The sequence below is a fragment of the Halichoerus grypus genome, chromosome X, assembly GCF_964656455.1.
Source record: "Halichoerus grypus chromosome X, mHalGry1.hap1.1, whole genome shotgun sequence".
Lineage (NCBI taxonomy): Eukaryota > Metazoa > Chordata > Mammalia > Carnivora > Phocidae > Halichoerus > Halichoerus grypus.
The window spans coordinates 112,987,702-113,003,583 of NC_135727.1; the positions used below are offsets into that span (position 1 = coordinate 112,987,702).

Sequence of the window (15,882 nt, forward strand, 5' to 3'; positions counted from 1 at the left end):
ACTGTCATTTAGTAAAATCAAATACTAGAGGATTTAGGCTAATAGTTTTCCTTCTTTTCCAAGTGATTTTATATCTGTATGTGCACATGACTTTCAGGCTTTGGAGCCATGAAGAGAAAAAGCAACACAAGTGATAAATAACACTAATGGTAGAAAAACCTCAACTGGCTATCCTCCAGTCACTTAAGGTGAGGCTCAAGAACACTCACAGATTAAATCTCACCCTTACCCAGACGCTTTTCTGGGGCCTGACCAAAGCCTTCAGGGTTGTTTATAATCCACTAATGCAAGAATCCACCAACGAATAGTTGAGAGTTAACCCAACTTTACCCAGTAGATGTGCTTCTGGAAAGCTGTTCATGAAACGAATCATATTTTCAATGTATTTAATGGTTTTGCTATCAGAGGCAGTCTGGGTGATTTGTTTATTTTTTTGTCAATGAATAATCACAAGCAAATTGATCTATTTTGTGCATCTGGATTCTGTAAGGCAGATTTTTCCCCAGGCCCAGATTCTCGTGCCTTCCCCAACACACAGAGACATAGCACAGAGGCTGATGCCTTTGGGCACTACTCACATTTTCATCCTTTCCATACTAGCAGGATTTCCTCATCTGGAGTTCCAGAACACAAGGAGTAGCTGAGAAGATGAGGAAGTGAAAAGGGATGGCTTGCTAATGGATGATCTTTTAGTTTCAATACAAAAACATTTAATATCAGGAGACAATGAAGCCATTTATAGAATGCCTGGGCAGTGCCAAATTTCTTATGTGGAAATAAAATTACTACATTCTTCTAAAAGATCCAGAGTATAATGAATGCATGAGCAAAATCTGCTAAAACATATTTTACTCTTAGATGAGCTTCACTAAGTAGCTCATGTTCTTAAAATGCTTTACTTTCAGTGACATCCCCATAAATTCATGATTTTTGTTTTTTTTTGAGAAGAAATTTAAAGTGTATGAATGTCTGGGTTGAGTAACATCTATTTTCAGGGAGAAGTTCATTAATTGGGTTACATTTACACTTTGCCAGTTATAAACATTTACTTTCTATGCTGAATTGTTTGGTTTATCACAGCCTGTTTTGTGTCACTTAAGAGAGAGAGTAAAGGAAGGTGTACTCTGCTTAAGTTAAGAAGGATGCACACATCAGGGCAAATACACACATCTTATGCTTTCTACCAGAGACTTGTCACAGTTTGGCAATTCTAATCACAGCATTGGATTTTAATCTGAGAAATGCTTTTCCCTCATTAGAGAGCTGCAAATAAGAGTCCAAGAAATGAATATGCTAATAGCTCTTCCTTGTTGAAAGAAAGGTATTTAGATACTGTGTGTGTGTGCACTATATAAAATCAGTGTCTGTAAATGGGGCCCACAGCATATGCTATGGTCACTGTGCAATATCTTTACATATAGGAGACATATGTAATATATAAATATATGCATATATGTCATATCCTATTCAAACATATTTTATATATTTACATATAAAATGTGTGAATATATACTATATAATAGGGAAATATATAGTATTTATACCCAAATATTCAAACAATATATGCTACATAATGTTATAAACACATGAAATACATATATATGTACATGAACTTATTGCATAATATATATTACATATACACTATGCACACACACACACACACACACACATATGATGAATAGTAGGCTGATTTGAAAGTTATTTTGCTGGTAAGGAAGAGAAATGCGAGTGCTACTACACCATCAGTGCAGAGAAGAGGCTAGAATCCCTCTCTTAGGTTCCATCTGCATTTGGTTCTTGGCTGCTGAAGTAGCTTAGGTGAAATGCAGGATTTCCTTGACGATGACTGTGTATCTGCTTGCATTGTGAGCTCTTATAGACCCATCTGGTCACTACTGCCTGGTCTCGGCAGTGACTTTCTCAGATGCTGGTCCAAATGCAACACCAAACTAGGTATTTTTCTTCATGGTCTATTTTTACCAGGTCAGCGTCCTGACGTTGCCTCCTGCTGCCTGACCTTTGTAACATCTGCCATTCCCCCAGTCCCTAGACGAGGTGGGGCTAGACCACCCAGAGTATACCCGGAGACCAGGGTCAAGGAGGAAGTGTCACTGCATTCCTCTGCCTTACTGAGCTCTGCATGGACCTGCCCCCTCAGTCCTATTCTTGTCCTCCTTTACGGTTAAGAATAGAACAATAAAACACGTTTTGCTCCATCTCCCCAGACCTATTTCTCCCCACCCACCCCTTACTGGAATATGATTGGTGGAGCATAATAAAAGGGTGAAAACTAGATTGCACAATCTCCTTGTAAATTAGTCCCCAAATGACCGTCAGACATTGCAAAAAAAATATCCAGGGAAAAAACTTTGAAAATACTGTAATTTTAAAATAAGACAGTAATTCCTGTCTTATTTTGAATCAGATGTAAACAAAACTGAGAACAATAAAACCCTTATCAACCAGGGTTTTTTTCTCCAGAAATTACCGAACCAATTAGTGATTTATATCCAAGCAGAGTATTTCCACAGCATTCTGCTCCATTATGTAGACTGTCATATTGTTGCAAATAACGGACTTGTACAATAATGTATTAGGTTGAACCATAAGAAATTACTGCTTTGTAGTTCAAAAATGGCTGGATATTGGTACCAATTTTGTAGGTCAAAAATAGTTGAATATTGGCAATTTCTTATGGTTTGAACTTTATTATTATCTGGCTGATTTCCCTGCCCTATGTGTCTCACGATTTTAGAAATATACCAGAATGGGGTGCCTGGCTGGCTCAGCCAGTAGAGCATGTGACTCTTGAATTTGGGGGTCCTGAGTTTCGAGCTCCACAATGGGCATAGGGATTACTTTAAAAAAAAAGAAATATACCAGCTCAACCTGAAAACAAAACCTTTCAGGTTTGCTTGAGTTTAGAACAAAAATAAGAGTTCTGATTTCTCAGAACTAAATTTCCTGCATAAGAACTTTCACCTCTTCAAAGCCTGAGCTCCATATACTGCATCATATTCCAGGTGGCATCAAATGAGAACAAATTCTTGGAAAACTGAACCTGATCTTCTGGTTTCTGCTAAATACAGATAATCTTAGAATATACCTGAAAGGTACCAAATGCCCCTGCTATTATTCTCCTCCTAGCGCTTAATTACATCCTTTCTTCCTTTCCCATCCTTGAATTTGAGCAGCCTGGCTTGATAATTCAGAAGGAAGAGGGTACCCTGGAAGTGGTATTTGACCTTCTCAAAACTCCCAAACATTTGAAAGGGCTGTAAATCCCCAGTAGCTCACTGTGAGCGTATAGTGGTTAGCACTCTGTGTTGTGAAAGGGCTTGAAGAATATTTTTCTTGAAGAATACTTTTTTGTCTCATCCGATCTCCATGGCTCTTATATCTTGATAAATGCAAAGCAGCCCTTATAAATTAGATTACCACTTACAAACTAGTATCGAAACTCTTTCACCACAACTTCGGTTCTCCCCTTTCAGCTGGTCAGAATGTACATGAAGCCACAAACCTTCCAGATGAAGAAGGAAGAACCCTTCCTTCTGTTCCCTTCTATATTCTCCAACATTCCATTCCCTTCCTCATTTGTGTCTGACCAGGAATGCTGTGGAAATAGTAAGCCTCTAAGGAGAGCTTGCATGCACAAAATCTTTGCCAATTTCTTAAATCATAGCCAACTGGAGGACAATGGTGTAAATCCTCATCCTTTAAAGGAAGTTCCATAATGGATTAAAATGATGAGTGTCCTATGTTTACAAATGGCAGTTCAAGTATTTCAGTACCTGATATTAATATAGTTTGGAAAAAAAGGATAGTACTTTATGCATAATGGGATGATAGAAACTCTTCTCCAAGTTTATAGTAACTAAAAAATGTCAATGGGCATTTATAATGCGGTAGACCTTTAAGGATTTCAGCTCTAAATAAACTGATCTGACTCATATGGACAGGGGTTTTGGCAGAAGTGAGATTGTCTAATATGCATGACACTGATTAAAAACATTCTAAATCATGATGTATCTATGCTTACATCATTGCCAAAATGATTCATCTGTGTAGGATATATTCTTATTGCCAGAGATGTCACGTATTGTCTTGGCTAGAAACACACAGTCACATCCCATTATGGCATACTCTCAGAGTTTATCCAAATTCTTTCCTATTCTGGAATTTTGTCAGGTTAATACTGCTTGACACACGTGGTCTTAAAATTTTCCATTCTAAATCTACTGCCATTTTGGCATTTGGCTGGATCTGGCCTTATGTGACCGGCATCACACTGAGAATGTTTAGTTTGCTGAATTTTAAATATAATGTTTATCATATTATGGACCTGTTGTTGGCCAAGGAAATCTCTGTATTAGAGCCTTTTTTCTGAGATACTTTTCCTTTTAAATGAGACCATATAGTTTTAAATTTTTATTTGATATTGTATTTATATAACATGGAAAATCAAGACATTTTGCTTAAATCTTAGACATAGCCATTTTATGTCATAGACAGACAAATTTTAAAACTGGACAAACAGTTTATTGACTCATAGTGCAAAACCCTTAGCACTGCATTTCTTCTTTGTCGTTTGAAATATTTATTAGTGTTTTGGGACTGGTCATCAAAATTCCAGAATTAAACATGGGCCCTAAATGCAACATTTATGAACATGCTCTTGCCTGTATTTCATTTTATAATCAAATTCTGAGAACGAAGAGTTTATCTGTGAAACACAGAAGGATGACCATCCTAAATCCAGGCACTGTTGGCTTTATGAGCATAGTAAGCACCCATTACATGGTGCAAAGTATTTATTGCAGATGGGCCCTAGCTACTAAAATGCATAGCTTCCTTTCATGTTGTGACTAAGTAATAGATCTCTTTGGGCTAAAATGTACAGAAAGTTTGCATACTGATTGTCAGCAGGGAAAACTGCCATCAAATCAATGCATGTAACTTTCCTCACAAATTGCAAACAAGGGAGTATTGGGTACCTGCGGCGCTTGGTCTCTTTCACCACGAATGCCAGATTTTTCTGAATTGAACTCTGACGTCAAGTTCAGTGATCCTCGGTCTCTGGGGAGTTGCGGCGCTACTATTTCTGGATTTGTTTTCTAAAGCCAATTCTCGGCTAACATCGTCCAATCTCTTACATCCTTCCTTGCACCAGTCCTAGCTGGTATATTCCTTTTTGTGCTGACTTTGATTTACGATGTTTAAAACTTTAGGAAGTACAAAAAGAAGTTTTAAGAAATCTTAAATATCATAACTTAGTTTACTTAATAAAATTAGAGAAGTTTCGAATATTCCATTTCATTTTACTTGGTGAAATTGATTTTTTTGTGAGGTTAATGTTAAGAAGTTTTGACTATTGCTATGTTGTTTTACTTAAAAATAATTTTAAGAAGCTCTAAATATTGAAGTTTTATTTTACTTAACGCAGTTAGTTTTTAGGAAGTTTTAAATACTATATCATACTTGGGGCTCACTGGTCACAACTTGGGAGTGTCATCAAACCTGGGCCAATAGTCCTTTTTCTAGCTTTGACATTCTTTCTTCTTGATCTTAAAAACCCACTGCCTCCCTTCAATTCCCCACTCCTTCCTTTTTCCTGTTTTTTCTTCCTCCCGCAAAAGCAGTCACAACAAAAAATACTGCATTTTTAAAATGAAAAGCTAAAAAATAAAACCCAAGCATGGGACTAATCATGGGACTAATCATGGGCAAAACATCTTCATTTAAAGAAACCTTGACTCAAGCCTCCATGGAAGCTACTACCCGGTTGCACTGAGTCTTCAAGGAACTGCCGTGGAGCCCACCATCAGCGCACATCGTCTTGGGGTTCAGGAGGCTAGTTATGCTGCCTTCTTAAGGGACTGACTTCAGGAGGAAGTATGGCAGCCCCCTTCTCTGCTGTGTTTGGCGGCGATGAGCAAAGTGACCTGGTGAATGTAGGACTTGCTCCATCTCCACAGCGCCCCCTTTCCCAGGAGCTACCATATATGTTTTTATTGCCCAGGTCTGCACTCCCACAGGCCTCAGAGCCTGGAGGGCAGCATGTCATTCTGTGACCTTGCAGCCCTGCCACTCTGCTTATCATTTAACTGAAAAGCAGCTGAGATCTGAGTACATTCTTTTCTTTCCTTCTGCTATCCCTAAACAGGGCATTAGGCATTCTAATGAACTCAACCATAGTTCTTTCTCATTCAATGAAAAATACAACTTCATTTGTCATGTCAGTATCTGATTCCAAATGACATTTTAATTTTGCTAAAGGAATTGATGAGAAGTGGCCACAGAAAAGGGAGAAACGAGCCCCTGGAACCCTTGGCCCACAGGAAGCCTGCCATCAGGCTTGCTGGGTATGCCATCTTCAATACCAGATGAACAGAGCAACTGACAGTGTATTATAACCACTCTGGCTTTGTTTTCACCGTTATCTCTATCAGGAAATTCTTGCCGCCCCTAAGAGAGAATATACTGGGATTCTCACATCGTCATTTAAAAATATTCCCCTGAGTTATTATAGCAAGGACAGGAAAAAAGATACCTTCTTATTTATTTCTCACTTGTTGCTTTCAAAGTTTTTGTACATTTATCATGTCCCTTTTTGTGATATTCACATCCATTCCATCCATAGGGTGGGGAAATGGAGGGTAGCAGACCCCGTCAGTGCCCAACCCATGTGCCCTCCTAGTCACTATTCTGGAGCTCAGGGAAGGCTTCTCACGACAAACACCATCCACCTGGGGGATTTTTGCGGCTGCAGGAATGTGTTCAGTCTTCCCCGGGGAGAGCCATCAATGACTCATACACAGGGTTTCTGGGTACATGGCCCAGCTTGCAGCTTCCTCACCCCTCAAGGAGGACCTCTCTGAGGTGTGTTCTGTTAAGTCTCCCAAAGGTCCCCAGTGGGATTGAGCCACTGGAGCCTAAAGCAGTAACCTGCCCATTAACATAGCCTGAATTGTCTTCCTTCCCTGACTCATGTTCTCACTCCCACGCTGGGGCTTCCTGGGCTCACCTCCTAAATTAACGACTTATATCTAAATCCTCGTCTCAGGTTCTGCTTCAGGGGAAGCCCCACCTAAGACACTGGGGCACCAGAGAAGATTAATATGTGCTAAATGCCACACCGCTACTTACTGGAGAACCAGGGCTGGGACCCAGGGCTTGGGACTTCTGGCATATTTACCAAATAAGGTTGCCCTTTGCCAATGGCCAGCACATTATAGAATTGGTCCCAGGACTTTTGGGCAAAAAGAAGACATGATAGACAAAAGAAAGTTGTTAGATGGCTACTCCTTGCCTTTTAGGAACCCAGTCACCACCAGCAGCAGGAGGAAATAAAAAAAAATGAAGGGCAGTAATTACCTAGCATGACGAAAGGGACTCCCAGGAAGGTGGAATTGTATTTCCCACCAGTAAGATTGATGATTCCGGCCGCGGTGAGAGTGGCCAGGGTTATGGTCACCAACCCGAGCAGGCCCAGCCAGGGTTTGCTGCGGACGCAGTCCTGCATTGAGCAGCACAGGATGGCCATGGTGACCACCAGGATCAGGCTGGTGACCAGGTAACGTTCCGATACACGGCTGGTCTTCTGGAAATCTTCCCTCAGTGAGGAGGACGTGTAAGGGTACATTTTGACTTTGCTATTGGATTTCTGGAACAGTCGGACAGTGTCGCAGAAGCTGGACTCCCACCTCTCAGCCACCATGTCATTGAGACTGTTGATTGACTGCAGGTAGTAGGTGAGCTGGACGGCCTCTGCGGATTTTACCCGGTCCTTGCTGTGCACAGTGACGCCTCCAAGCTGGTGTCCATTGTACACTGCCCTCCCGTCCTTTAAGTGAGTGATCGGGTATGTGATAGCAAAATTGGTCCGGTTGGTGGCCCGAGCATTCTTTAGCTCCTCCAGAACATGCACTATGTCATCCACGATGCAAGTCTTATCATTATTCAGGATACATATGTGGGCGAACGTGTAATTAAAACCAGGCCTTGGAACCTGGATCCTGGTCACAGCAGCATGCAACTATGGGAGAAAAAGAATGAAAGTCAGTTTATTACCAAAAATAAGACATCAATGCATGACATTAGCTTTGTGGATTCAAATATCTCTATTTGGGGTGGCGGAGTCACTTAGGTCATCTCCAAGCTGAAGGGTTCAAATGAAATGTTATAACCCTATGATAGAAACAGGTAGTAAGGATGCAAAACCAGCATCAGCACAACCTGGGAACTTGTCAGAGATGAAAATTGTCAGACCACCTCAGACCGGGTAAATCAGAAATCTCTGGGGTAGGGCCCGGGAATCTGGGTTTTCACATGTTCTCTTCTTTATTTGTGACTCAGTTGGTCTATAAATGTCTGAAAATCTCACATACGACCACTGTCTTGAAGATGTAATGTACCAGGTGAACTAAGGTACAACTTCTCGTGGAAGCCCATCCTCTGCTACCAATTTCTAGGGCCCCTAAATGACTTCCCCATCCAATTCAGTCACTTGGTGCCATAAAAGACAAGAGGCTCACCTTGAGGGACCTCATATTCTCTGGCTTTCCTTGTCTGCTTATATGGGAGGGGAGATGTGACTGTAAGAGTCTGGCCGGGCTATATGGCAGTCATGCTAAAGGAGCACAGTGGGATTTATTCTACACACCTCACCCCAAGTCAGATTCGTCATGTCCAAGCTCCATACACCTGTGATCAAAGTGGACACTGGGAATACAAGCGCTCATTTAACAACTCCTGCCATGTGCCAGGCACAGTTCGAGGCCTTTTATGCAGATTAACCCATTTCACCCTTACAAGAAACTATGATGTGGGTACAAGTACTAGGCTCATTTTACAGATGAGGAAACAGACGGTTGCTTGCCCAAGGTCGCACACATAGTAAGAGAAAGAGAGAGCTAGGCTATCCCAGGCAGCCTGGCTCTGGAACTTGTGCTCCTAACCCCTGACCACAGACCTCTAGGTTAACAATGCTGGGAGTTGAGTCAAAGTTCTTGCTAGCAACTAATGGTTAAATTGGGGCTTGCCCGGCCCAAGTGCTAAGGTGGCCTAAAAAATCACAAGTGCTCAAAGTCAGATATGTAGGAGTATATGTACTCTACAGTCTAAGGTGAGAAAATAAGCCCTTTTCTCCGTAAAATGAGCCCAGTCTGCAACAGGAGGCCAGCGGTAGACATGTAATTGAGTGTTAAGTAAATGAGTGTGCCTGTGAGCAGAGATAGCCACTGTGTATCTAATGAATGAAGAAAAACATTTCATATGCAAAGGGAAGAAAGTTTAACATCCAGTTGCTACACTGTGACTGTGCCATTATAACTCATAACCTTCTGAGCATCTCCATGACCCTGATACATTTTCTCTTAAATCTGCTCTGGATGGATTATTTGTGAAGACATTTTGCTGTGCATGTGCCAGGGTGAGTGGGATATTTATTATGCTTTTTGAAAATGTCGGAGGGGTACCAGCTGGCAAAGTCCTTTCGTTAGCATAGAGCATGAGTTGTTAATCCTAATTCTCAGTGCACCCTCCCCCACATCTCCTCATGGGCACCAACCGTCAGGTTCAGGAAACACTTCACCATATTATGAAATAATTTTGAGTTCTTTCCTTCACACACACACACACACACACACTCTTGATCTCCCAGAGATACCTAAGAGATTATTTTCACAAAACTCTTACCATCTGCTTAATTTTTGCTTTGGTGCTTTGGGATTAATGATGAGCAAATGTCTTCAATGATTTTAAACTCTGAGTGTGTCTTTTTATCCATTCTTCTCTAAGTATGGCCCAGTGAATTTTGATTAAAAGAACTTCTAACTACAAAAAAAAAAAAAATCCCAAATATAAAGTTATTTTAGGGGAGAGAAGAAACGAGAGGAATTTAAAGACAAGAGAGAGTTTTGATTAAGTGTTGAAAGAAAGACTTTGGGGAAAGATTCAGAATAGGCTAGAAAAGGAGTGGTATGGAAAGCATGCATATGTGTAATATTTAGTGCATTGTTTGTTCCTATGAACAGTCTAATAAATCTCCCTTAGAGTGATTACTAAATATGTCAAGAGAAAAAGATTGCCAAATAAGATGGTGTTAAGCCACAGGGCCGAACCTAGTTATAGCAAGGGGATATTTTCCATCCATTCTCTAAGGCGACCATGCCCTGCTGGGTGGGGAGTTATAAACTATTTAGTGATCTGCCAACTCTGCAGATCTGCTCCAATCCCTGGGACCACAGACCGAAGAAAGCAGACACTCTGTTAACTCCTGTACCACCAGATCATAGGAGGGAGACTTGGGAAAGGGATCTTAGTAAAGTTTGAGAAGGAACGTTTCTTAATTCTCAGCACCACAGCTGCCGTGAGACGCAGCTGCTTTGAATTGCCAATGGAGAGGTGGGTAGAGCGTGTGTCACTCTTGCTTCTGAGTGGCAGAAGCATCCATAGAGGGGGTGTTGGCTGTGGCCACCCACCTGGCAGGAGGCGTCTGTGGGATTCTACTGTGGGATAAGAGATGAGAGGATAATAAGAGGCATGCCGAAGAACCGAAACTCCTCAGTTCTGATCTCTGGTTCTTATTACTGCGTATCAAGTTCGTACACAATGTATTCTTGGCCGTCTGCATAGCCTTCGGCAGGTACACTGCACACGCTACCTGGATATCACGCTGTTAGGGTTTTAGAATGCCCTGATTTACTTTCCTAAGGGAGCCCCGCTTAGGACAGCAGACACATTAGTAGGCGTTCTTAGATATATTCCCAGGGAAAAAGGGAAGCCAGAGATTGAAGCTATGCTCTTTTTTTTCCCTGTATACTTACTTTAAATTTCTGCACTGGGAAAGGAAGGTGAAAATGATGACAGGTTAATTTATGGTGACTTCATCTTTGCCTTTAAATTAATGTTTTCTCTTGGGGCCAGAAAGGGGAAAGCAAGCCAGGAAAACATGAAAGCATGATAGTGAAATGGTGACTAAGACACCTCTGTCCACGAAATGGACAACCTCCAGCCACACAAGCTTATTTTTTTTTAAAGATTTTATTTATTTATTTGACAGAGAGTTGGAGAGAGAGCACAAGTAGGCAGAGAGGCAGGCAGAGGGAGAGGGAGAAGCAGGCTCCCCACCGAGCAGGGAACCCGATGTGGGGCTCGATCCCAGGACCCTGGGATCATGACCTGAGCCGAAGGCAGCCACTTAACCGACTGAGCCACCCAGGCGCCCCACACAAGGTTATTATTGAGCTTGGTAAGAGACCCTCAGAAAAAACAAGGGAAAGTGACACAAAGTAATAGTCCTGACCCTTAATACAGTCTGAATCTGTCATGTGAATCAACACATAATCCATGTTTCCATAACTATTTATAGATTCTAGATTATTCACTCAACACATTCAATAAATACTCATCAAATCTACCGCGTTGTCAATAATAGGATAATTTCCCTGAATTTAGTGTGCTCATGCTCACACATGGAAAATCACAGAAGAGATACAACATTCAAAACAAAGGGAATATTCTAACAGTGGACAATGCCAAACACTTTGTACTAGTAAAGCCCAATCCAATGTCAATCCTGATCACAATATTTTCTATTCTGTATTTGCTGCCAAAGAGGCCAGAACTGAATGTTAAATTGAGATTCATTCCCAGGCTCTGAACATACCATTTCAGTTGTTAGCTTCTTTGCTCTCATCACCCCTCAGGTTAAGAATGATAATAGTAGGGCGCCTGGGTGGCTCAGATGGTTAAGCGTCTGCCTTCGGCTCAGGTCATGATCCCAGGGTCCTGGGATCGAGTCCTGCATCGGGCTCCCTGCTAAGCGGGGAGCCTGCTTCTCTCTCTGCCTCTGCCTCTCTGTCTCTCTGACTCTCATGAATAAATAAATAAAACATTAAAAAAAAAAAAAGAATGATAATAGTAATAGTACTACTCTGCTAAGTGCTAGCAGTACTAGTACTGCTAAGTACTAGTCTGCTAAGTACTCTTTACAGTTTTAAAAATTTATTCAATATAAGACTCAATGGAAATGATTAAAGGATTATCCTCATTTTATAGCTGGAGCAGTTGAGGCCTCAAGGACATTTGACTGACCCAGTGAGTAAAGGGCAGAGGTAGGATCTTGGGGGTAGCGGGATGTGTGGCCCTAGCCCAGCACAACTTTGAATGAGGACTAAGAGGATTTGGGGAGGGGTGAAGCGCCGTCAGCTCACCAGGTTCACATGACTGGCCATGGCTGTGATTGAGCTGTGGGATGGCCATACTTGGGGATCTGGGGTCCATTAAGAGAGACCACACATAATCCAAACAGCCAAACCTCATCTGTAGATGGCAGCATTACGTGGCAATACTAACAGGTAGCAAAGGGGATGGGCTTGGAGCTTCCTGACTTTTCTTATTCTCCGTCCAGCCTCTGTAGTTGCCAAATAAAACTTTTCACAGACAGGCTTACCAAGAAGAACGGCTGTGGGACACAATGCAATCCAGTAATAAGAAGTTTTGGCTTCAAGTCTGGCTTCCGCTGCTTCCACTGTTTCCGTGGGAATGTCAGAGACCCTAGGAATGTCATTCCTTCAGGTCTCGGATTTATCAGTAAAAAACAGAAGGTTGGTTTAGCTAATCTTTATGGACAGACCGTTTTGGTTCTAACAGGACATAATTCTAAGATGAGTGACATCCACATACTATACGATCAGATGCAAGGTGAGAGAAAGTTAACTTCATAAATATCAATTTGAGATTTATTATAGCTGCTTGAAGTATGCTTTTCCAACACACTGAAGTTCTTTTTAGGTCAATGACAGATCTGATAGTAGATGAAACCCAGAAAGAAAACCACAGGGTAGGGAAAATAGGTTTACTGGAAAAAAAAAAGAAAAGACTCCCTTCTCTGAGTGATTTCCCGTTACTGGGGAGGCACTGGCTCTTCTAATCCCCTTCTGCCAGAGCCTGGGACAAAGCCAGTGTGGGCTGCCGGTCACGACAGGCCAGAGTCTAATTTCCTCTCTGCCTCTCCTTGGCACACTCACATCTTCCTCAGAAGACAGCAGGGGCACCTTGTAGAGAGTACAGAAGGGATCTGGGAGGAAGGAAGTGTCTGCTCCTGAGTGATGATTAACATAGGAAAAATACCTGTGGGTTCACAGGATCTTCTACAAAACCTTTCAGCTCCTCTTTGTATTTGTTTTTTATTGACAAGGGGTAGGGTCAAGGCCAGACGGCCACTCTGCCAGGCAGGGCAATTAACGGGCTCTGGGAGCAGCGTCAAGCTTTCCCCAGCAACCTCGCCTGTGAGGAGAGAGCGGCAGGAGGTGAGGGTCCCCAGCTCCCTAGGGGGAGTCAGTCTTTATCAGCTGCCTTCCTTTCCTTGCCTCGCCTTCCTACCCCCTCCTTCTGACTGTCACAAATAAGCTTCACTCATTAAAACATTTTTTAAAGATTATATTTTTAAGTAATCTCTACACCTAACCTGGAGCTTGAACTTACAAACCTGAGATCAAGAGTCGCTTGCTCTGCCCGCTGAGCCAGCCAGCCGGGCACCCCCATTTAAACACTTTAAAAAGGGAGGTCGTTACTTAGCTTTTCTAACTTACATCATTTGCCCCCAAGTAATTACCTTCAAAGTGACACTAAATCAAAATTGCTTTAAAAATGCTTTCAAGGAATATCTGGTTTTCACCCCCAAATGAAATCTTTTCTTCGTTGAATCCCTCCAAATTCCACGTCTTAATCTGGGTCTATATTCTGCAGCTGTAAATGGGTAGGAACCGACTGGCAAGGGATCCTCACCCAGGACACGAGAAAACACCTTGAAGTGGATGGACCTGGTCTCGGCAGTTCATCAATTACACTAGCTCCCTCGGTGTTATGTTCTGTCTTCGCATGATCTCACTCTCACCCACTCTCTTTCCTCTTCTTTTAATAGAAATGCATTACATCAGAACACCAGAAGTCGCAAGTTGGGGATTGTTACCGTGATTCATTTGTAGTGCAGCCAAAAGCAAGTTAGTCATCTCTTAATAAGTGAACAGAAATATCATTCTGCCTTTGAAACATTACATGTTTGGAGGACACCAAATTTAAGCTGTGGATGTAGCCAAACAAGTGACTATCTGTCTACACGCTTCTTCTGTACATGTGTGCCTGGTGTTGGCCTGACCTGTTCTAGTGTCACAAGACAAATGGGTGCCTCTGTCAATACTGTTGTGTAGTGGAGCTCTGGGAGAGTGGGATGTGTCTCTTGTTCTCCTTGCTTTCCCACCAGGGGGTAAACACTCTTGCTGCTGATGTTGACACTAAAAAGCAGCCAAGAGAGCCCCACATTGTAATTCCCCAAACAGGCTGTTTGTCTTTGCAGCCTTGGCTGAAAAAGCAATGCAGCTTTCGATCTGAAGCGAATAAATCTGAGATTTTAGAAACAAAAAACAGTAATGATGGAGGAAAAGGCAAGTATAATATCTCCTTGCAACTTTGGCCCAATTCCACATTGGTCTGGAGGAGAAAGACAACGTGGTGAGGCAGAGGTCCCGTAACCTCTATTTGCATAGTCTGGGGGAAATTTTCATGTGGTCTTAATTAAAAAAATTCCTTGATATCATGAAGACCCCTGGAAATGTGTTATGTTAAACTTTCTGATTAGAGTGGTTATCTTTTAATCCCATTGTCCTCACTTGACTTTCACGGTCAGGATTAAGCTCTGGTAGAGCAAGTTTGTGGGTCATGAGTTTTGCTGAATATCTCTAAGAGGACAGGATGCCCTCAGAAATGGGAGAATGTTAAAGCTGATTGGCCAAGAGGCAAAGAAAAGTCGCAAAGAGCCACATGCCTGGGGAATATGCAACAGCACTTTTAAGATTTGGTCAGGAGAACACAAATAACTCTTCAAGGGACCAGAAAAACAGAGTACCAAGGACATCCAAGTCTGAAAATGACCGTGAACCTGAGTGGGAAAAGCACTGGATCAGGGGTCAGAAGACTGGAATTTAAATCCTGGTTTTATGTCTTGTTGATCACATGGGTTAGAGAGAAATTTTTTAAAAATGGGCCTTTAAAAACATATATCATGCCACTTCCTTGTTCTAAATCCTCCAGTGGTTCCTCCCAGCACTGAGAGCCAACACCTAAGTCCTGACTGTAACCAACAAGATGGTACACTGCCCTTGCTGACATCTGGGGACTCACGTCTCACCATGTGCTAGTCACATGGCCCGTCTCTCTCTTAGTTCTGCCAGGAATGTCCTGCCTCCACACAGCCTCGCTTCCTTCACTTCCCTGCTCAGATGTAATCGGCTTCCCTGACCCCAGCCCCCATTTAAAAAAACTATCCCTCGTCATCACCATCATTTTTTCTCACTTAAAGTTTTTCATGGCACTAGCTGTGATATGATGTTACATTATGCAGCTCTTTTTGTTTCTTTATTCTGCTGCCCCCGCTAGAACACGAGTTAAGCCACGCCGGTGTGTCTGTCTATTGGGTCTACTTCTATGTAGAGCTTTGCTACCTAGAACAGTTCCTACCACATATGCTCAGTAGTTGTGGAGTAGACATATGAATATAATAATCTTGTGCATGACTGGATTTTAGTCTGTGTCATGGGCAAGAGGCGGGCCAAATGAAATGATAGAGTGTGTGCATTTTGTAAACTTTAGAGGGCTATGCAAAGGTGACTGCAGTTATTCTACAGCGGGGAAGCATGGGGTGGTATTTCTTGTGGGAGAAGTGTCTTACAGCTGTCTACATATGACCTAGAGTTGATTCCCGATCGTCCTGCAGGCCCTGATCTTTCCTGGGTTTTGACAATATCTTGTGCTTTAGTGGGAAGGACATGGGTTATGAGGTCAGATGCCACAAGTTCAAATCCTGCCTCTGTTGGTGCT

At 42.2% G+C, this 15,882-nt stretch overlaps 1 protein-coding gene across 1 annotated transcript in view; it reads right to left on the minus strand.

Moving 5' to 3' along the window:
- Positions 1–15,882, minus strand: part of PTCHD1 (patched domain containing 1) — a 56,572-nt gene that overhangs the window by 11,243 nt on the left and 29,447 nt on the right. Inside the window, exon 2 of the mRNA XM_036084697.2 lies at positions 7,378–8,038. Coding sequence (XP_035940590.1) covers positions 7,378–8,038 — 661 coding nt within the window. The remainder of the gene's footprint in view (positions 1–7,377; positions 8,039–15,882) is intronic.